At 31.0% G+C, this 16,466-nt stretch overlaps 1 protein-coding gene across 15 annotated transcripts in view; it reads left to right on the top strand.

Moving 5' to 3' along the window:
• Dgk (diacyl glycerol kinase 1) overlaps window positions 1–16,466 on the top strand; it is a 68,038-nt gene that overhangs the window by 40,940 nt on the left and 10,632 nt on the right. For 12 of the 15 annotated variants that reach the window (XM_070641199.1, XM_070641198.1, XM_070641194.1 and 9 more), the window contains 8 exons: window positions 5,496–5,571; window positions 5,638–5,714; window positions 5,776–5,974; window positions 9,016–9,153; window positions 11,162–11,323; window positions 12,125–12,247; window positions 13,565–13,689; window positions 13,886–13,994. In XM_070641199.1, the coding sequence (XP_070497300.1) occupies window positions 5,496–5,571; window positions 5,638–5,714; window positions 5,776–5,974; window positions 9,016–9,153; window positions 11,162–11,323; window positions 12,125–12,247; window positions 13,565–13,689; window positions 13,886–13,994 (1,009 nt within the window). The remainder of the gene's footprint in view (window positions 1–5,495; window positions 5,572–5,637; window positions 5,715–5,775; window positions 5,975–9,015; window positions 9,154–11,161; window positions 11,324–12,124; window positions 12,248–13,564; window positions 13,690–13,885; window positions 13,995–16,466) is intronic. The other 3 variants (XM_070641208.1, XM_070641209.1, XM_070641210.1) reach the window with 3 other exon arrangements.

Genomic DNA, 16,466 nt, shown 5'->3' with positions numbered 1-16,466 from the left:
TGAGACCTGATTGGCAGGCATTGAAGTATTCTATGTGCTGTGATGGCAGAATACGTATTTAGAAATTCGAATTGCCGGATTCGATAAGTGGCCGACGTTCGGCACTAAGTATACCGTGATTGCAATAATGGACCAAATGACAGGACCATTATGACTTGGTCATAGAAATGTCACTAGAACATGCTAGCCAGGTCATCTACGATCTTCACTGCACTCTTAAGTGGAATTGAAAGAAGACCTGAACCTCTCAAATTTCAGAACCAAACCTAAATACCAACCATGGACTTGCCATGTCCGTAAAATGCCAAATAAACCCAATTCAAAAGCAAACTTCCGCAATAAAAATTTTTTTCAATTATTTTTCCATCTAGACATATTTTGTCAACAAGTCATAAAATTCACATCCACGTAAACAACTTCCCACATTAAAAAATATAGCATTTTCACCCTTCTGTCACAAAACACAACCTTAAATTCTATGAAATTTCATTTAAATTATTAGTTTTCCGCTACTCACCGTGCTGATAGCTATCACAAGTCATTTGACTATGAAATTAGGAAATTGAAATGTCATTGTGGTGTTTCCTGTTCAGCCAGATTTGTTGCTTAATAAAACATTAAAAGTCATTCACTTTAATGGTCCACAAAATGCCCGGTCTGCATTAAATCATCATATCTGATCTAATTTCCAAGTCTAAATCTTCAAAGGCATCAAGTTGCTCAAAAATTCATCAGATTCAAATTGTTGCTTAGCATTAATGTTAAGGACATGGATGGGGAAATTAACATAAAATGAAAGTATGAATTCGGTACCTAAAAGATAATGAATCAATTTACTGAAAAGCTTTTCATTGCCTACTTTATCTATTTAAATAATTTACAATTCAACATCTAATATCCCCACCGTTATACCTCTATAAATGGAATGCCTGATTTTTTAAGGATTTAAGATTGTTTGCATTAAGATTCAAAAAAACTTTTCATCCGCTGTCTCGGAAGGATACAAAGTTTTGTTGACCCTTCATTCTTTATCTTTGATATTTTATACATAAAGGAGTTGTTGATTTGTGATGTCTTTGATTTGCTGCTTGGTCTGATATTGGGTGATAAGATCTGTGGGATGAACACTGGATAGAGATAAAGGTTTAAGGTAGCATTTTGTCATAATTCTTATCAGTCCTCGGTAGCTCAGGAGGTAAGAGGACTGGACATGTAATCGGGATGACGTGGGTTCGAGTCCTTACTTACTTAGTTCACTTACTTCTACTGACTAGCTGCTAATTGCTTGGTTCAAATCCTACTCGAGCTATATTTGTAAGGAACTGAATTTTGTAGTAGTTCGGGAACTGACACCCAATATTCGAAATACGAAGAGCCACAGTAATTGACCTGTTGTGTACCCATGTCCGCAAACTAAATACTGCTGTTCTGTTCATCATTTCTGAACTGACCCCAAAAGAACCTCTTCTCCTTTCATTAATAAACTTCATGTCATGAACAAAATGAGCAACTTTTTTCCTCCTATTTTTTGGGATACAAAAGCGGAAAAAGAGTTAAAAAGCTTCAATCAAAGCGCAATTTTCAGCATGACCATGATAAATTGATTGAAATTGCTTTCCATCACTTTCGAGATTTTTTTTTGTTCATCTCTGAACTGAAGTGGATTGAATTCACAATTCTCTGTGGTATCAAAATCAAATCGACTGCTTCTTCATATCCAATGCTCATACACTTACGAGGCCAATGATTGCTTCCTTAACAGAAGAAGGAGATGAAATTTAAAACGTCAAATTGGATAATCATCAAATGAGTAAACGAATGTCTAAAATGACGGATAGGGGAATTGGAGAGATGATTAGACAGAAGACGCAAATGTATCATAAAATAGATAAACATACGGAAGCACAGATGAGCAGTTGGATAGATGATATAAAGAACAGATGAGTTTACAAATGAATGGACAGATGGCTAGACAATTATACTTGCTGTTTTAAAAGATAAATGAACGAAAAGAATAGCCTTGAAGGTTTGATGAATGGACAAAATGTGGATAGACTATCAGCACTCAAAGATGTGCTAAAAAACTAATAGAAACGAAAACACAAAGCTGGCAAGATGAAAGAAGAATTAACTTTTTTTGTGTGCTGCTTCTATGATAAAAAGAAGTGTTTATTGAAAGACGAAGCAATAAAAGGGATTAAATCCACACAACAGGGTTTAACCGTTACATCTTCCACCTCATTATATCCTTTCTATTCTTTTCTTTTGTGAGGGTTTTGTTGTTGGAGGTAGAGTGAAGTTGTAGCTGTGGTTAGTCATTTTTGATGGTTGGTATCATGTCTGACTCTTAGTTAGTCTATGATTTTGGGTTTTTGATTAATATCAAATTCAAATTTTTATTGACCGTTATTTATTCAAAATTGAAAATTTTTGTCTTTGAATTAATTTTTCTCTAAATTAGAGAAGTTTTTGGTTTTTTTTTCAAATTTAAAAGTTGATTTCGTTTTGACCGATTAGTTTTTCATTTTTAATGCCCGTTGCTTGGATACACAGGATTGAATTTTTACTTTTGAAGCATTTCAACCTTCTAGACTGTTTTACTATACTTTACCGTCCTTATATCATGTAATTTTCCATTTTTTATAACTTTTCTCAATCAGACCTGCCTAAAACACTTTAATTAAACTTAAAATTGAGATTTTAGTTTTTTTTCATTCATTCAGACGCTTGAAAAAACGTACTGAATTGACTTCGAATGTAATTTTGTATTAAATTGAATACATCAAAATCATTAAATAGAAAAACTCATGTACTTTAATTAGTTGTTCCTTTTAGCAAATCAAATTTTCCATTCAAATGAAATTCAACCAATCGTGGAAATTCAAATTATTTTTTCGAATGATTGATTCCGTTAAAAATTCAAATTTAATTTGACCGTTATTTTTCAAATCAAAATTCTCATTCATTTTAGAAAGTAAGCTTGAAAATTGCGTTTCTGTCTAAAAATTCCCAAAAAATCTCACTTAATTCCTTTATCTAATCCCACCAAGCAACAAAAGCGGATGAAAAAAATCTAAAGTATTTTCGGTATCATCACGAAACAAACAAAAGAGAAAGCGAGCATCAGCAGGAGTAGCTAAAAAACTTATTTTTCGGTAAAAACACGAGAAAAAAAAAGAACTGAAAGTTGAACAATTTTTTTTCATCCCCCCCATTCCAACGAGTTCATTTCATACCCTCGAAAATAACACAAAAGTTCAAGCAACAAAACTTGTTTTTTTGACTTTAGTTCACAAACATTTTGTTCAGATGACGAGTAAATTTGTCATCAACGAAGAAGCGACAAAGTAGGAAAATTGCCTTTAATAAAAAGACATTTTCATGCCTTAACATGGACACCAAATAAAATAAAAAAAAGATACGACATAAGAGGACATGAATAGGATGCGATGAAAGATGGAGGGGACGACAAAAAGTTTAATGTTACGAGGAAAGTTTCAACGAAATAATTTATGTATGATAAAGATCCAGCACAACAACAAAAAAAGTAATTTCATGAGGAATAAAAGCAGCCGTAAACGGCAGTAAATTATAATTAATTAAGAAGGAATTGTGAAGATAATAGAAATGTCAATTAATTAGAAATACGATTTTGGTGAATAATTTCTGACCTAAATTGTTGGCAATCTACTTTGCATCATTACTTCTAATAAGGTGAAGGTTATTATATATTTTTTGGAGATTAATTTTATTGGATGGAACAGTTTCTGATAATTACATTTGTTGGAGATGATTACTTACTTACTTCGCTGGCCGTACAGATCAAGTGTGATTCATGGCCTGCCTCAGTCGACTCCTGAAGCTGGCTCTATCGCTGGCTAACGCTTGCCAATTACCAGTTCCAAGTGCGCCACTATCTCTATCAACAGCTTCTTTCTATGAGTTTTTTGGCCTACCGCGTGATCTCTTGCCATCTAAAAAGTCGGATTAGTTGAATGAAGATGATTAGTTGAGAAATAATTGGGAATGGGATGGGTGCTGATGGTGTGGGAATTTTTTTGGGTTCGGCCATGAATCGCAAGCCTGCATTTTTGATTTTCAGGCCTGAAGGCTTCAGCTGTACCTTACAATTCGTCCAAGTCTGCAAACCTTTGTCACTGTTTGTCTCCAGAGCTGCAGTTTTGGACGACCCATTTACATTTTGTGACAAAACAGACTTTTCAACTCAACTTGCCCTCTTTAGAGCGTTACGTAATAATCGAACAACCCTCTAATTTAAATTATTTTTCATAAAATAACTTCAATCCAAGTAGGCTATTTTAACATTAATTTTGAAATTTTCTTTCAATTTCTAGCATTTTAAATTGAAGCTTTAAATTTGATTCTTTGAAATCCTCTCGAAACTCTGTATTTTTTCCACACTTTGTTTAACAAAACGACGTTGAATTTTCACACATTCAGGAAGAAAAAAAAATTCATTAAAAAAGAAAATTTTGCGGTTTTTATGGTAGGTTGTGAAAAATTCATAAAATGTGGGATTGTGGTAGTTCTTGACTAAGGAGAAAAAACATTTTATTCAATTTTTCAACACGAGTTGGACAGAGTTGGTGTTATGGATGTGATGTGGGGATTGAATTATTGAGGGGGATTATAGTATGATGACTGTCAATTTGGACATTCTCATTGATAGTTAGGGAATCCTGGTTTTGATAACTTTTTAGTATTTCATATCCAACTATAGATTTTTTTGAATTTAACCTAGGTCGTTAGTGCAAAATAGTTAAATGATCAAAATTTTCCAAAAAAAAGAAAAATCTTTTGAACTCACAAAATGAAACTCTTTCACAATAGGATTTGAACCTCTACTTTTGAAAATTCAGAGTTGAACGTTTTCTTTTAAATCTTTGATATTTTATGACAGAATGTCAATCATATGCTCGAACAGACAAGAAGTTTGCTCATTTGTGTACATAATTGAGTATAATTAAATGCAAGCTCATTTAGTTGCGGAGATAAGATTCATCTGCCATGACAATAATGATCTTATGCAGCTTTAGTCTACTTCAATCCACAATACACTCACTGTATGTACTCTGGAATGTTGCACAAACAATATGTCTTGTACAAAAAACTGTTGTTCCTTATTACGTCATCAGCATCCAAAATAATTTCCATATCAACCCTCCCACAATGCTTTCCCGAATTGAATGAGAAACATTAAGAAAAAAGTCAAATAAGCAGTTAAAGTATGTGCATGAGAACATAAACAACATCTTAATAACTCACTGTGCGAAATGGTAGAATATTTCTGCTGTTTTGTATGAAGTCATGAATGTATGATGAAATTATGTGAGATGAAAAAGTTAGTCTGTGATATGTACGGAATGAGAATCCCTTCCATACGACCGACATCATCCATTTTTCATAATAATAAACTTGACAAAAAAAAGCAGAGACGAGAAACTTATTTGTTACAAATTCCTTTTTATCCACAGATGGCATCGTCTTCACAATCACAATGGGATAAGCTTTCGCCCAACGAGTTCCAACAGCTACAGGATTTTGCAAGCTGTAAGTACACAAAAGAGACTTAAGTGCATTAACATCAAATGAAATTTTTCCGCATATTTTTTTCAGATTCCTCTAAAAAGCTTGAAGATGTGCTGGATGAATTTTGTGGACCAACATCAACTTATAAATTTAATCAGGATGACGTAAGTTCCATTTTTATCATCTTTTATGCTTTAAACATTCTTTTATTTTTATCGTCACTAGGACATTGACTTTGAAGGCTTTCAAAAGTTTATTGACTTGTTCCTCGACTGCGAGACACCATTTGAGCTATCGCAACATCTGTTCTTGTCATTCCTGCGACCTTATCAGTCACAGCTATCAGGTAATAGTACTTTAAATTGTATGGCCGCAGTTAGTAGCAATGCAGCATGTGTTCCTGTTATATCACATAACACTAGAGGTACTTTACTAATGCTTTAATCATAACTTTTTTGATCTGTGTATAAATTGAATTTTTTTTTATATTTTGGGTGAGTTTTGTGTGTTGAATTTAAAGATGACATGTTCGACTTATTGGAAGTTTGTATACAATAAAAGCTAGTGATTATTGGAATGAGAATGAAATTTTTAAAATGCTGCAAATTTGCTAGCTTAAAGAGTTAATTTTAAATAGTAAGTCTGCTAAATCTAGTCGAGAACAAGCGATCAGGTTTGAAGTTTGAACACAATTGTGAAGTAGATTTTGCTAGTTAAATGCATGTGGTTGAAGAGTTACTTGAAGTTTTTTCGAATTTATTGCTAACTAAGTTTCATATTCATATTTAATTTGTTATAAAATTGGAAATTTATGAGAAAAATTGCAATTAAATTTAATTTTCAATGCTTTCTATGATTTTCATTGGAATTATATTCTTTCTCATAATCTATTGCAAACTTAATATCGACTATGACTTTCATAAGGACTAGTAGGGACGTATTCAAGGGGAGGTTAGGAAGTTTGGGAGCAAAACCTCACTTTTCAGACAAGATTCTTCATTTTGCTGGAATTTTACGAGACAAAAATTCAGAAACACACCTAAATATTAGTGGACCATTCCAAAAATGCTCTCCTCTCAAATAGGGTTGCGCCCTTAAATGCTGTATAATGTGGCAGAAAACATTCTTGTGATTTCTGCTTTTACTGGGAGTTGAACCCACATCCTTATTAAAGAGGTGGTAACAGACTTATGGTCTTCTATCTAATCACTCAGCTGAATAGGCTGTATTGTCATACCAAAGGATTCAGCTAGCTCTATGTCTCAAGCTACACTTTGAGACGATATCGATGCAGGCCTAAACTTTTCAGCTGTACCTTTTAATTCGTCCTAGGCTCCAGGAGTGCAGATTTGGACAAGCCCTACTTTCGCTAATGATTTTTAACTAGTCTAAGCTTGTTTAGACTCATTAGCGTTGATTACAATGACTGCTAATGTACTTTTTCAACAACCTGACAATCATTTCCTCCTTAAGCACATTATATCTCACAATATTGATGCCCACTCAATTTTCAAGTCCCAAAGTATCAAATTAATCAGCATTCAGCCACTAAAACTTAATAAAAGTGCACTAACTTCATAAAAATCCCAAGAATTTTCTCTCAACATAAGAGAATGTCCTTAACATTGTAGCATTTTATATAAAGTATAGCATAAATCACTTATATCTTTAACAGTTGATACCAGAGAAGAGCAGAAATGACGTTAAAGATTAAAAGTGACATTCAATGAACTTTCTATATTAAGACGTCTTCCAAGAATTTTTCACTGCAAAGTTCAAGCGCCTCGACGACTGAAAGAAAGTTGATGACAATGTATAGTGAAGATTTATTGCCGTCTGACCACTTTAAGTTGCCATAATAAAAAAGCAGCAACTGTATTTTAATCAAAATAGTGCTTATTAAGCACTTGAATGTATTCAACTAGTCGGTAGTAATGCACAACAATCGATCATGTGTACAGGCTGTACATTGTGTGACTGAACAAAATGAGTTGAAAGAATAAGTTGAACATGGATAAAATTTAAAGCAATTTCCTTACAAGAGCATGCCAACATGCATTAATACATACATTTTCACATATCAAGATAAGAATGAGGAGGAATAATGAAAAAAAATTTTTAATGTTCTGTTTGGAGCGTAATTCATTTGCATTATAATATAAAAATTTGCTGCTTCCATTCATGAAAAAAATAAACAGCCATTGTGGATGCCATTTATTCATGTCATGAAAATTGCTTTAAATTTAAACACGCAAACACACCATTCATTCAAATTTATTATTAAATGAAGTTTAGAACTGAAGAAATAATAAAAAAATATTTCGCATATCATGATAGAGCTAGAGTTGCAGCTTATAGAAAAGAAAGACAAGAATGAACAATTTCTTTTATATTGCTTTATATTTTTCAATTTTTTATGTTGTCAAAAAGACGAGAGAATGTGGAAGTTTTAGCGCATTTTTGCAGAGTTTATTGTAGGAATTTCCTTTTAAGGTTTTTGAAAGTTACTTACTTACTTAGTAGAAGTTTGCATGATTTATGAAAGATTTATTGAGTTCCTGATTGAGTCTTGGAGAATCTGTGATTAAACAGACTGTAAGTGGCAAATAATGGAGAATTTTGGGACTATTGAGGATCTATTTTACGTGAACAGCAAAGTGTGAAGACTAGACAAGTTAATTTAATCAAGGACTATGAGATTATCATAGATTTCTTCGGAATCTACTTAATTTTGACAATTTTAAAATTAGACTTGAAGTTGTCCACAAAGAAATTTTTTTGAAATTTAATATTCCGTTAAAAATTTGGAATTTTACATTTACGAAAAACTCTTTATAAATTCTTAAACTAGACTATAATTGGAACTAAACTCATGATTTCTACATCAATTTCCATCTGACAAAAGTGCGCTCTACCCACAAATCTCATTGAGTGACATTTTATAGCTAACTTACATTTTTATTATTACATCACTTTAACTGTATATATTTCAGGAAAATTAAAATTTATGAGAAATTGTACAATCTTTTTATGGTTCGCATACATTCTTATAGAATAATAGAAACTGAGGAGCTTTTCACTCAATTCATTTTCATCTTTATAAGATTGTGACATTATTTCATTCTTTTTTTGCAGTCATTGTTCAGAATTTGATGAAAGAATGAAAAAGTTATGGACTTTTTTTTTCATATAATATATGGGGAATGTAATTCATTAGATATGCGGAACTGATATAGAAAATAGATTGTAAGGAAAGAAGGGGAAGGAAAAAAGTACAAACATGAAATCTCATTTATTCGCATATTCACTTAGGAATTACTAATCACATTCTTGCACTTTTTTCTTCTCTTCTTTTTTTATGCCATATCCATTTTTATACACACATCTCGAACATCATCATCATCATCATCATCATCATGTGTACATATCGCATACTATACATTTGTAAATAAAAATAAACTAAAGGATCAATACCCAACATGAACAATATTGTAAATTTTCAATGCTTAACACCCGAAACGAAAACGCATAGCTTTGTTGACACCCTTCACGGCCTCACTGATAAGCTTCATCAACTTAGACACGATGATAAATCGAAATCGGGTAAATTCCTTTCTGGCTTTCCCATTATTTTAAATTTATATTTTTTTTTGTTGTGATTTTTTTTTTCCTCCTCAACTCCCGGAAATTTATTTCCTTTTTTTGTTGTCATTTAGTCATTTGTTAAAGCATTTTCTTTTTTTTTGTAGCTCCGCTTTTAAATGATACAAGTTCTTAAACTGAGCTTTGGAATTTTTTCTCTCTCTTTTTTTTGTACCATTCATGCCTTAACAAAAGGCCTTTTGTAAATTTTGTAAATAATGATGAGTGCCTGAACAAATTAATTATTTTTTTCTAACATAACCTAAGCAAGCTTGTAAATATTTAACATTGAGTTGGAATTTAACATTGATTAAGTAAATAATTTTGTAAGTTTAAGGAATTAAAATGAGATGTTGAAGTTGAGAGTGCAATTGGTGCTCATAGTTGAAATAAAGACTCTTTAAAGACTTTTTGAGCGAAAGTTAAAGCAAGTTGAGCAACTAAAGTTCAAATTTGAGCAATTTTATGACAAATTTGAGCAATTTTGATAAAATCTGAGCAAGTTTGTCTAGAATTTGTTCAAATTTGTTTTAAAATTGCTTAAAAAACTAAGCAACATTCAACAAAAGAGCAAAACTTAGCAACGATTACCTAAAATTCATTGAAATCGGACAATACTACGCGACAATTTAAATCAATAATGAAAAATTAAGCAATTTGAGTAGAACTGAGCAACAGAAAACAAAATAAGACTGAGCAACCGTCTAAATTGAGTAAAATTTGGTTTTAATTGAGCAAAAATTACTAAAATGAGCTTGAATTGTTAAATTTATTGATTATAGAGAACATTTAAGGTTTTTATCGAGTGCTATATTTCTTTAAGTTGATTAAACAGCAGATTTAAGCTAAAGTTTAATAGTAATCTGAAAAATTCATTTCTATTTCAAAATTCCCCAACATTCTAACCTAAAAAACATTTCTTCTGAAATCCATCATATAAATTCAATTTTCTCAAGAAAATCGCATTTCCAAATCATCACAAAAAGGTGCTGAATATCAATTCCACAGAGTAAAGTGTCGCATTACAAAGTCTAATATTTTTCTTCTTATCTGATTCCTCAGAATTTGTGAAGCAATTTATCAACGTCACTATCTGTTTGCTTCCTCGTGATGAAGGTTAATTGTTTACAATTTTAGAGGAGGCTCAATCCACAGACAACATATTTTTTGATTAATAATTAATGAGTTCCCTGAAGTAGTATCAGAAGAGTAAGAAAAAGGCATAGTTTTGAAGTAAGATGTTGGGTTTTTTTCAGAAAAGATGCAAATTTGAGGTTAATGTCTTGAATTTATGGATAGAATTTACATCTTTAATTCAGAGCTTACTTGATTGAGTTTATCAGATTTTAGAAATTAACCTACATAATTTTCATATAAAACTGAAGATTTTATGAAGTTTTGTTGATAATTTTCAATATTTTGAGGTTAGTTTGATCAAAAATTACAATATTTTCGATTGTCGTCATTTGCAAACCTTTCCTTATTTTATTCCTACCTTCTGCTTGGACAATCCTTAAATTAACCTTAGTTTAAATTAGAAGTCAGCATTATTAATCCAGTCTAAATGATTTAATATGATTTTGGCGCCAAAATGCCACAATAAGAACTTAAAACATGAACTCACACCCATGTCAGATACTCATGAATGCATTATTGCCTTAAACCAAATGTCAAAATGAAAGCTCCAATTTTCTTGTCACAAACTGTTGCTCAATTCCAAAGCTTGATAATTTGTATATATATTTCCTCTCCACGTGCGCATTTTGAGAACTTTAAAAAAAACTTTTTATTTCCTTTTTTCCACAATTTTGTTCCTCACACAAATTTGTTATTTTTTTTTATAATCCAATTTAAGTTTTTCCATTTGAGTAAAAAGCAGTAAAAAAAGAAAATAAACAGAACAAAATACAGAATATCTTTATAAATGGCATATAGCAATAAAACAATCATATAAACATAATTTCTTTAGGAACAATTCATCCTTTAGTGACTGTAACACCTAGTCCATTAGCTCCAAATCACCGTCGTTCAGCTGACTCTAGTCCCACGCATTCACACACGCACTCTCACTCTCAAATGTCGCGTAACTCATCGCGTAAAAGTAATAACTCACTAAACTGCAAAATTGATGGTAGGTAGAAGTTGAAAAATAACAATAAATGTTTGTGGCTGTTGTTATTGCTGTTTGTTGTAGACTTTATTTTTGAGGGGTTGCCCTAGATTCTATTTATCCACCATAGACGGATTTTTTTCTTCCTTTCTTATTTTGATTCCTCAAAAGACTTCCTTCCAATTTTCCGCAATTTTCTTCTTTCTTATTTCCGTTCCTTTTAACGACAAAACGCTTTAAAGAGAAATTGATCCATTTTTTTTTATTGTTTGTGAATTCAATTACCGAAATCTCTTCTTTTTACTTTCTCTATTCATTTTTTAAATGCTTTTCTATATATTTTGCTTCGATGCTGACTGGAAGTGGACTATTACGTTAGTCGTAAATTGAATTTTTTGTATTTTAATCAAAATTTTGATGAAATTTTCAAAATTGCTTGAAATTTGTAAATTTTACTATATTGATGATGCAGAACAACTTACTGTATTTAAAGCACTAGGTTGAGGATCTAGAACTGCTCTGCAAATACTTAATTTGCTTAAATTCCCTTAAATTTAATAATTTAAACTAAAAACTGCAAAAACGTGTGTTTGTTTACATTTTGTTAAAACTGATATTCCCCTAAGATTCCAAGGGTAGCATCAGAACAAACTTTCAAATATTAACGGTTTTTACTTATTTTCCACCAGCATTGGGTTTATACTTTACTAAATGGCGATAATAAAAGAAGAAAAATCTGTAAAATTGAGGGTCGTAATTTATTTCATAAAGTATAATTTTTCCTTCTTTTTTTCCTCCGATCTGGTCGATTTTCAATTTCAGATTTGAAGCTTTTGCCGAGGAAGCAATCGTTTTTAGATCCATTGACCATGAAAGTTCCGTTGAAAGACGTTGTATGCTATTTATCTCTATTGGAAGCAGGAAGACCCGAAGATAAATTGGAATGTGAGTAAACTCATTTAGTATGTTATTCTATGGATATATATATATGATAGTAAATAGTTAAGGCATAATCAGAGATTTGTTCCGTAAGAATAGATGAAAAGAATATTCACAGAGGAATCCAATTTAGAAGCTGTTGATAAGAGATTTCCTCCATTTTTGATGAAAACCTTTTACCATGAATATTTCAAAAGACTTTTAGATTGAATGATCCAGTATGACTACTTAGATGAAATGGATAGGTCAAGGAGAAAGTTTTTTTGAGTAAAAATATGAATCTCTCGTGATTACTAAAATATAGCTTGAAGCATTCATGAATCATGATGGATAATGAAAGATACATAAAGAATAGAGTATGAAATTCTATTTCTAATGCTAGATAAATTTTATTAGACTTTTTCTGACTATGAGGAACTAAAGATATTTTATGGAGATAGGAAAAGATTCATATGGTCAAATAAATTTTTCATCAAATAAATTTTTCATCCTTTAATGGCTTCAATCTAATATTAATGAAGTTATCCATGTTAAATTGTAGACGTAGAATAAACTTGTAGTTCTGTAAAATCATGTAGCTTCCTGCATATTTAAATTAGACTTGTTTCGAATAGGTCGTCGATAATTTATGATTAAGAAATTAGCTGAAATAAATATAATAACGGTTATTTTAAATTTGAATTTTATTTCGTTAAGTTTATCGAAAAATTAACGCTTACTTCAAGAAAAACAGAGTTTTTTGAGAAATTTGAGTTATTTTCATTAAATTAAGTATTTAAAGTGTATATAAGGACGAAAAACTTAAGCTTATAACCTTAACAATGAGGTACTGTGCAAGTTAACAAAAGAAATAAGTCAAAAGAAGTCAAAATTAAAGGATTTTGATTAAAAACTTCAATTTGAGAAGGTTAAGATCCAGCGAAGAACTAAGGAATAAGGAAAACATGCTTGAAACTCGATTCAACTGAACAGCTTAGAAACAGTGACTGTAACTCAATCTCATTTCAAATTCCATATATCCTCAAAATATTAATCATCTTCAACCAGTTTCAATTCCAAATGATCAAAGCGGCACTAAAAAATTGATGCAAAAATGATAGAATGTCGTACGCTTTAGTGCCTATAAGAAGCCTTGCCCTCATTGGCATGATTTTATTGCCACGACTTCGTTTCTGTGTCTCAAATGAATGAAGTGTAGGATGAAAATTTATGACATCTCTTCATTCTTCTATTCTTATGTGAATATCTCTTTCTCAACAATTTTTATTGCCCTTCTGCCTTATAACAAGCAAAACTGAATATTTCTTACATCCATTTCCATAGTCATGTTTCGTCTTTACGATACGGATGGTAATGGCGTACTGGATAAAATCGAAACGGATGCAATCGTTAATCAGATGATGTCTGTTGCGGAATATTTGGGATGGGATGTATCTGAATTGAGACCGGTAAGTTTAATCGATTAAATTGGAATATTTCATTTCTGTCTTTTATGTGACATATGAACATGCTTGCTTCGTTCATAACTGACATAGTATGTCTTCCCATTTACGTCATTCATCTCGTCCATCTACATATATCAAATGATAAAAATCTACATTTTACATCACATCCTATACTTTTTTCTCTTTCCTTCTCATACAGATTCTACAAGATATGATGACGGAAATCGATTACGATGGAGATGGTTCAGTATCACTTGATGAATGGAAGCGTGGTGGTTTGACAACAATTCCATTGTTGGTATTACTAGGTAAGTGAAACGTGTCTGATTTTCGTGTCATTGCCTCGTTCATAAATTATAGTGTTATCTAGCTATTTCTTGCCTTTATACCACCTACATACCCATTTCAACATGTACATACAATAAAGTTTATTTTTTCTTCCTTTTGTCAAGGAAATCAACTCGTTAAATTCTTTATTACATTTTGGATGAAAACTAATGGAAACCTATATATTATAGCTTCCTACTCAACTATTTTCCTTTATTTTTCCTTTAAACTATTATGTTTTAATTGCTTTGTGGTATGTTAACTATTTATTTCATTCATGTTCTGTTGGAAACGAAAAAGTCGCACAGATACAACTGTAATGAGTAAAAGTGGACGGCATGAGAGTGCAGTTTTGAATGAAACTAGTATTGTCAAAAATTCTAATAAATTTAATATAACGGTCAAAAATTATTTGAAAAATAACGGTCGAAAAATATTTAAAACATAACGGTCAAAAAATATTTGAAAAATTAACGGCTTGGAAATATTTGAAAAATAACGGTTAAAATGCTTTAAGACTTCAATGCTGTCACAAAATTTAATAAGTACCAAACAAAACATTTAACATGAATTCAAGCTTAATTATAGTACAAACTTTAGCAAGGATTTCAGAAGTGTAATAACATAGAAGAAGAAGAAAAAGTTCGTGAGTCAGAAAATTATATACATAGAATATGAATGGTTTCTATTTCTGTCCAGTTTGAGTAATTTGTCAATTTCAGTGACAAGGAGCTTTAATGATGATATGTACGGAATGAATGAAACATCGAATGTCACACATAAATTGATAGTTTTATTTTTAGAATATTGATAATCCCTTGATATCCCTTAATTATATTGAGTTGTTGTGACAAATGCCATGAGGGCACTTATAATGTCACATTGATGCTTCATTATTTTTAAAATATATTTTTAGTTTGAATTTTTATCGACCGTTAAATTTTTGTTTTATTACTCTTTACAATTTTGAATATTTTTTAACCGTTATTTTTCAAATATATTTTAACCGTTTTTTTTTTCAAAGTAAAACTAAATAGTAAAAATTACGTCCATCCATGTCAACGAACAGCAATAACATATAACATACTATTATTATTACCATTACATAGCAAGTGATAATAATAAAATTGCGTTAATTCACGTGCTGCTATCTGCTACAAGCTCATAATGATAATAGCAGAAATTGGAATTTCCATTCATTTTCCCTTGTTAGCGCTTACGAAAAAAAAGAATTCTCATCCAATTCTCATCTCCCATACAATTGAATTCATTTTACTATGTTTTTTTGCTGTTGTTGAAAGCACACAGAGGGAAACATAGAACTGATCTAAAGGGATGGAGAAAACGAAAAATGACGCTGATGACGCTAAAGCTCATTTTACGAAATGCATACAGCAATGCTTGTGTACAGCATTAAAAATGAAAATAGAGTTGTAGAAAATGCTGACACACACAATGATTTAAACGAATAACCTAAAAATAAATTTGCTCAAAATGCAATTTTCATGATATTTAATTCAGATACTGAAGATGTACATAAAATTTGTCGTGACTCTGCTTTAAAGAAGGGGGAAAATTGTTGATTGTAATTTTTAATGCTGTAAATTAGATTTTTTCTGAGGTAGTTTGTTAAATAATGTTGTAAAACAGTAGAAAAACGTTGCAACATTGTAATTAAACGTAGAACAGCATTTAAACTGTTGTAAATCATTGCAAAATGCAGCATTAAACATTACAAATTGTTGCAAATCTTTGCAAAATGTAGTAAAACATTGAAATTTGTGGTAAAACATTGAAAATTGTACTAAAACACTGAAAATAGCTTTAAAATTTATTTAAAACATTGTCAAACTCATCAAAATAATGTAAAAGTTGCTGAAACATTTTAAAAATCAGTAAAACATTGAAGCTTCCCACAAAACATCCAAACTTTTCTCAAAGCTGCTTCCACCCTGCATTAAAGTCAACAAAGTAAAAAGATTCTTTTTTTTTATAGCTTTAAGATTTAATTTTCCTATTGAACAGAAACTGTCGTAAACTTAATGCAATTAAGCTCAAGTTCGGAACGCGAAAGTTGAATAAAAATTTTATGACTTGGAAACAATTAAATGATTTAATTCGTGATAGAAATTGCAAGTCTTTGATCTATTAAATTAAATAAAAGTTCATGAACGTGTTGGCGGGATTAAGAATTGTCGTTGAAACTTTCTTATCCTATTTATAACAATCAGTTTGTTAATAATGGATTAATGAGAATCCAATAGACACTTTAAGTACGAGATAAATTTTACAGCTATAATTAGAATCCAGCTCGTGTAACTATATAATTAAAAACAAAAGAGCAAATTTGTGCTTTTTCGGAACACTTGTAATTTTTTTTGTGATACTTTCATTTTCTATTTGTACAAAAATATCCGAAAGGAGCAAAAAAGGATGGGATAGAAGATAAAAAA

Source organism: Chironomus tepperi, unplaced genomic scaffold, assembly GCF_022539635.2.
Source record: "Chironomus tepperi strain 1889 unplaced genomic scaffold, CSIRO-AGI_Ctep_v1 contig_244, whole genome shotgun sequence".
Taxonomy (NCBI): Eukaryota; Metazoa; Arthropoda; class Insecta; order Diptera; family Chironomidae; genus Chironomus; species Chironomus tepperi.
This window is presented reverse-complemented; position numbering and strand designations above follow the sequence as displayed.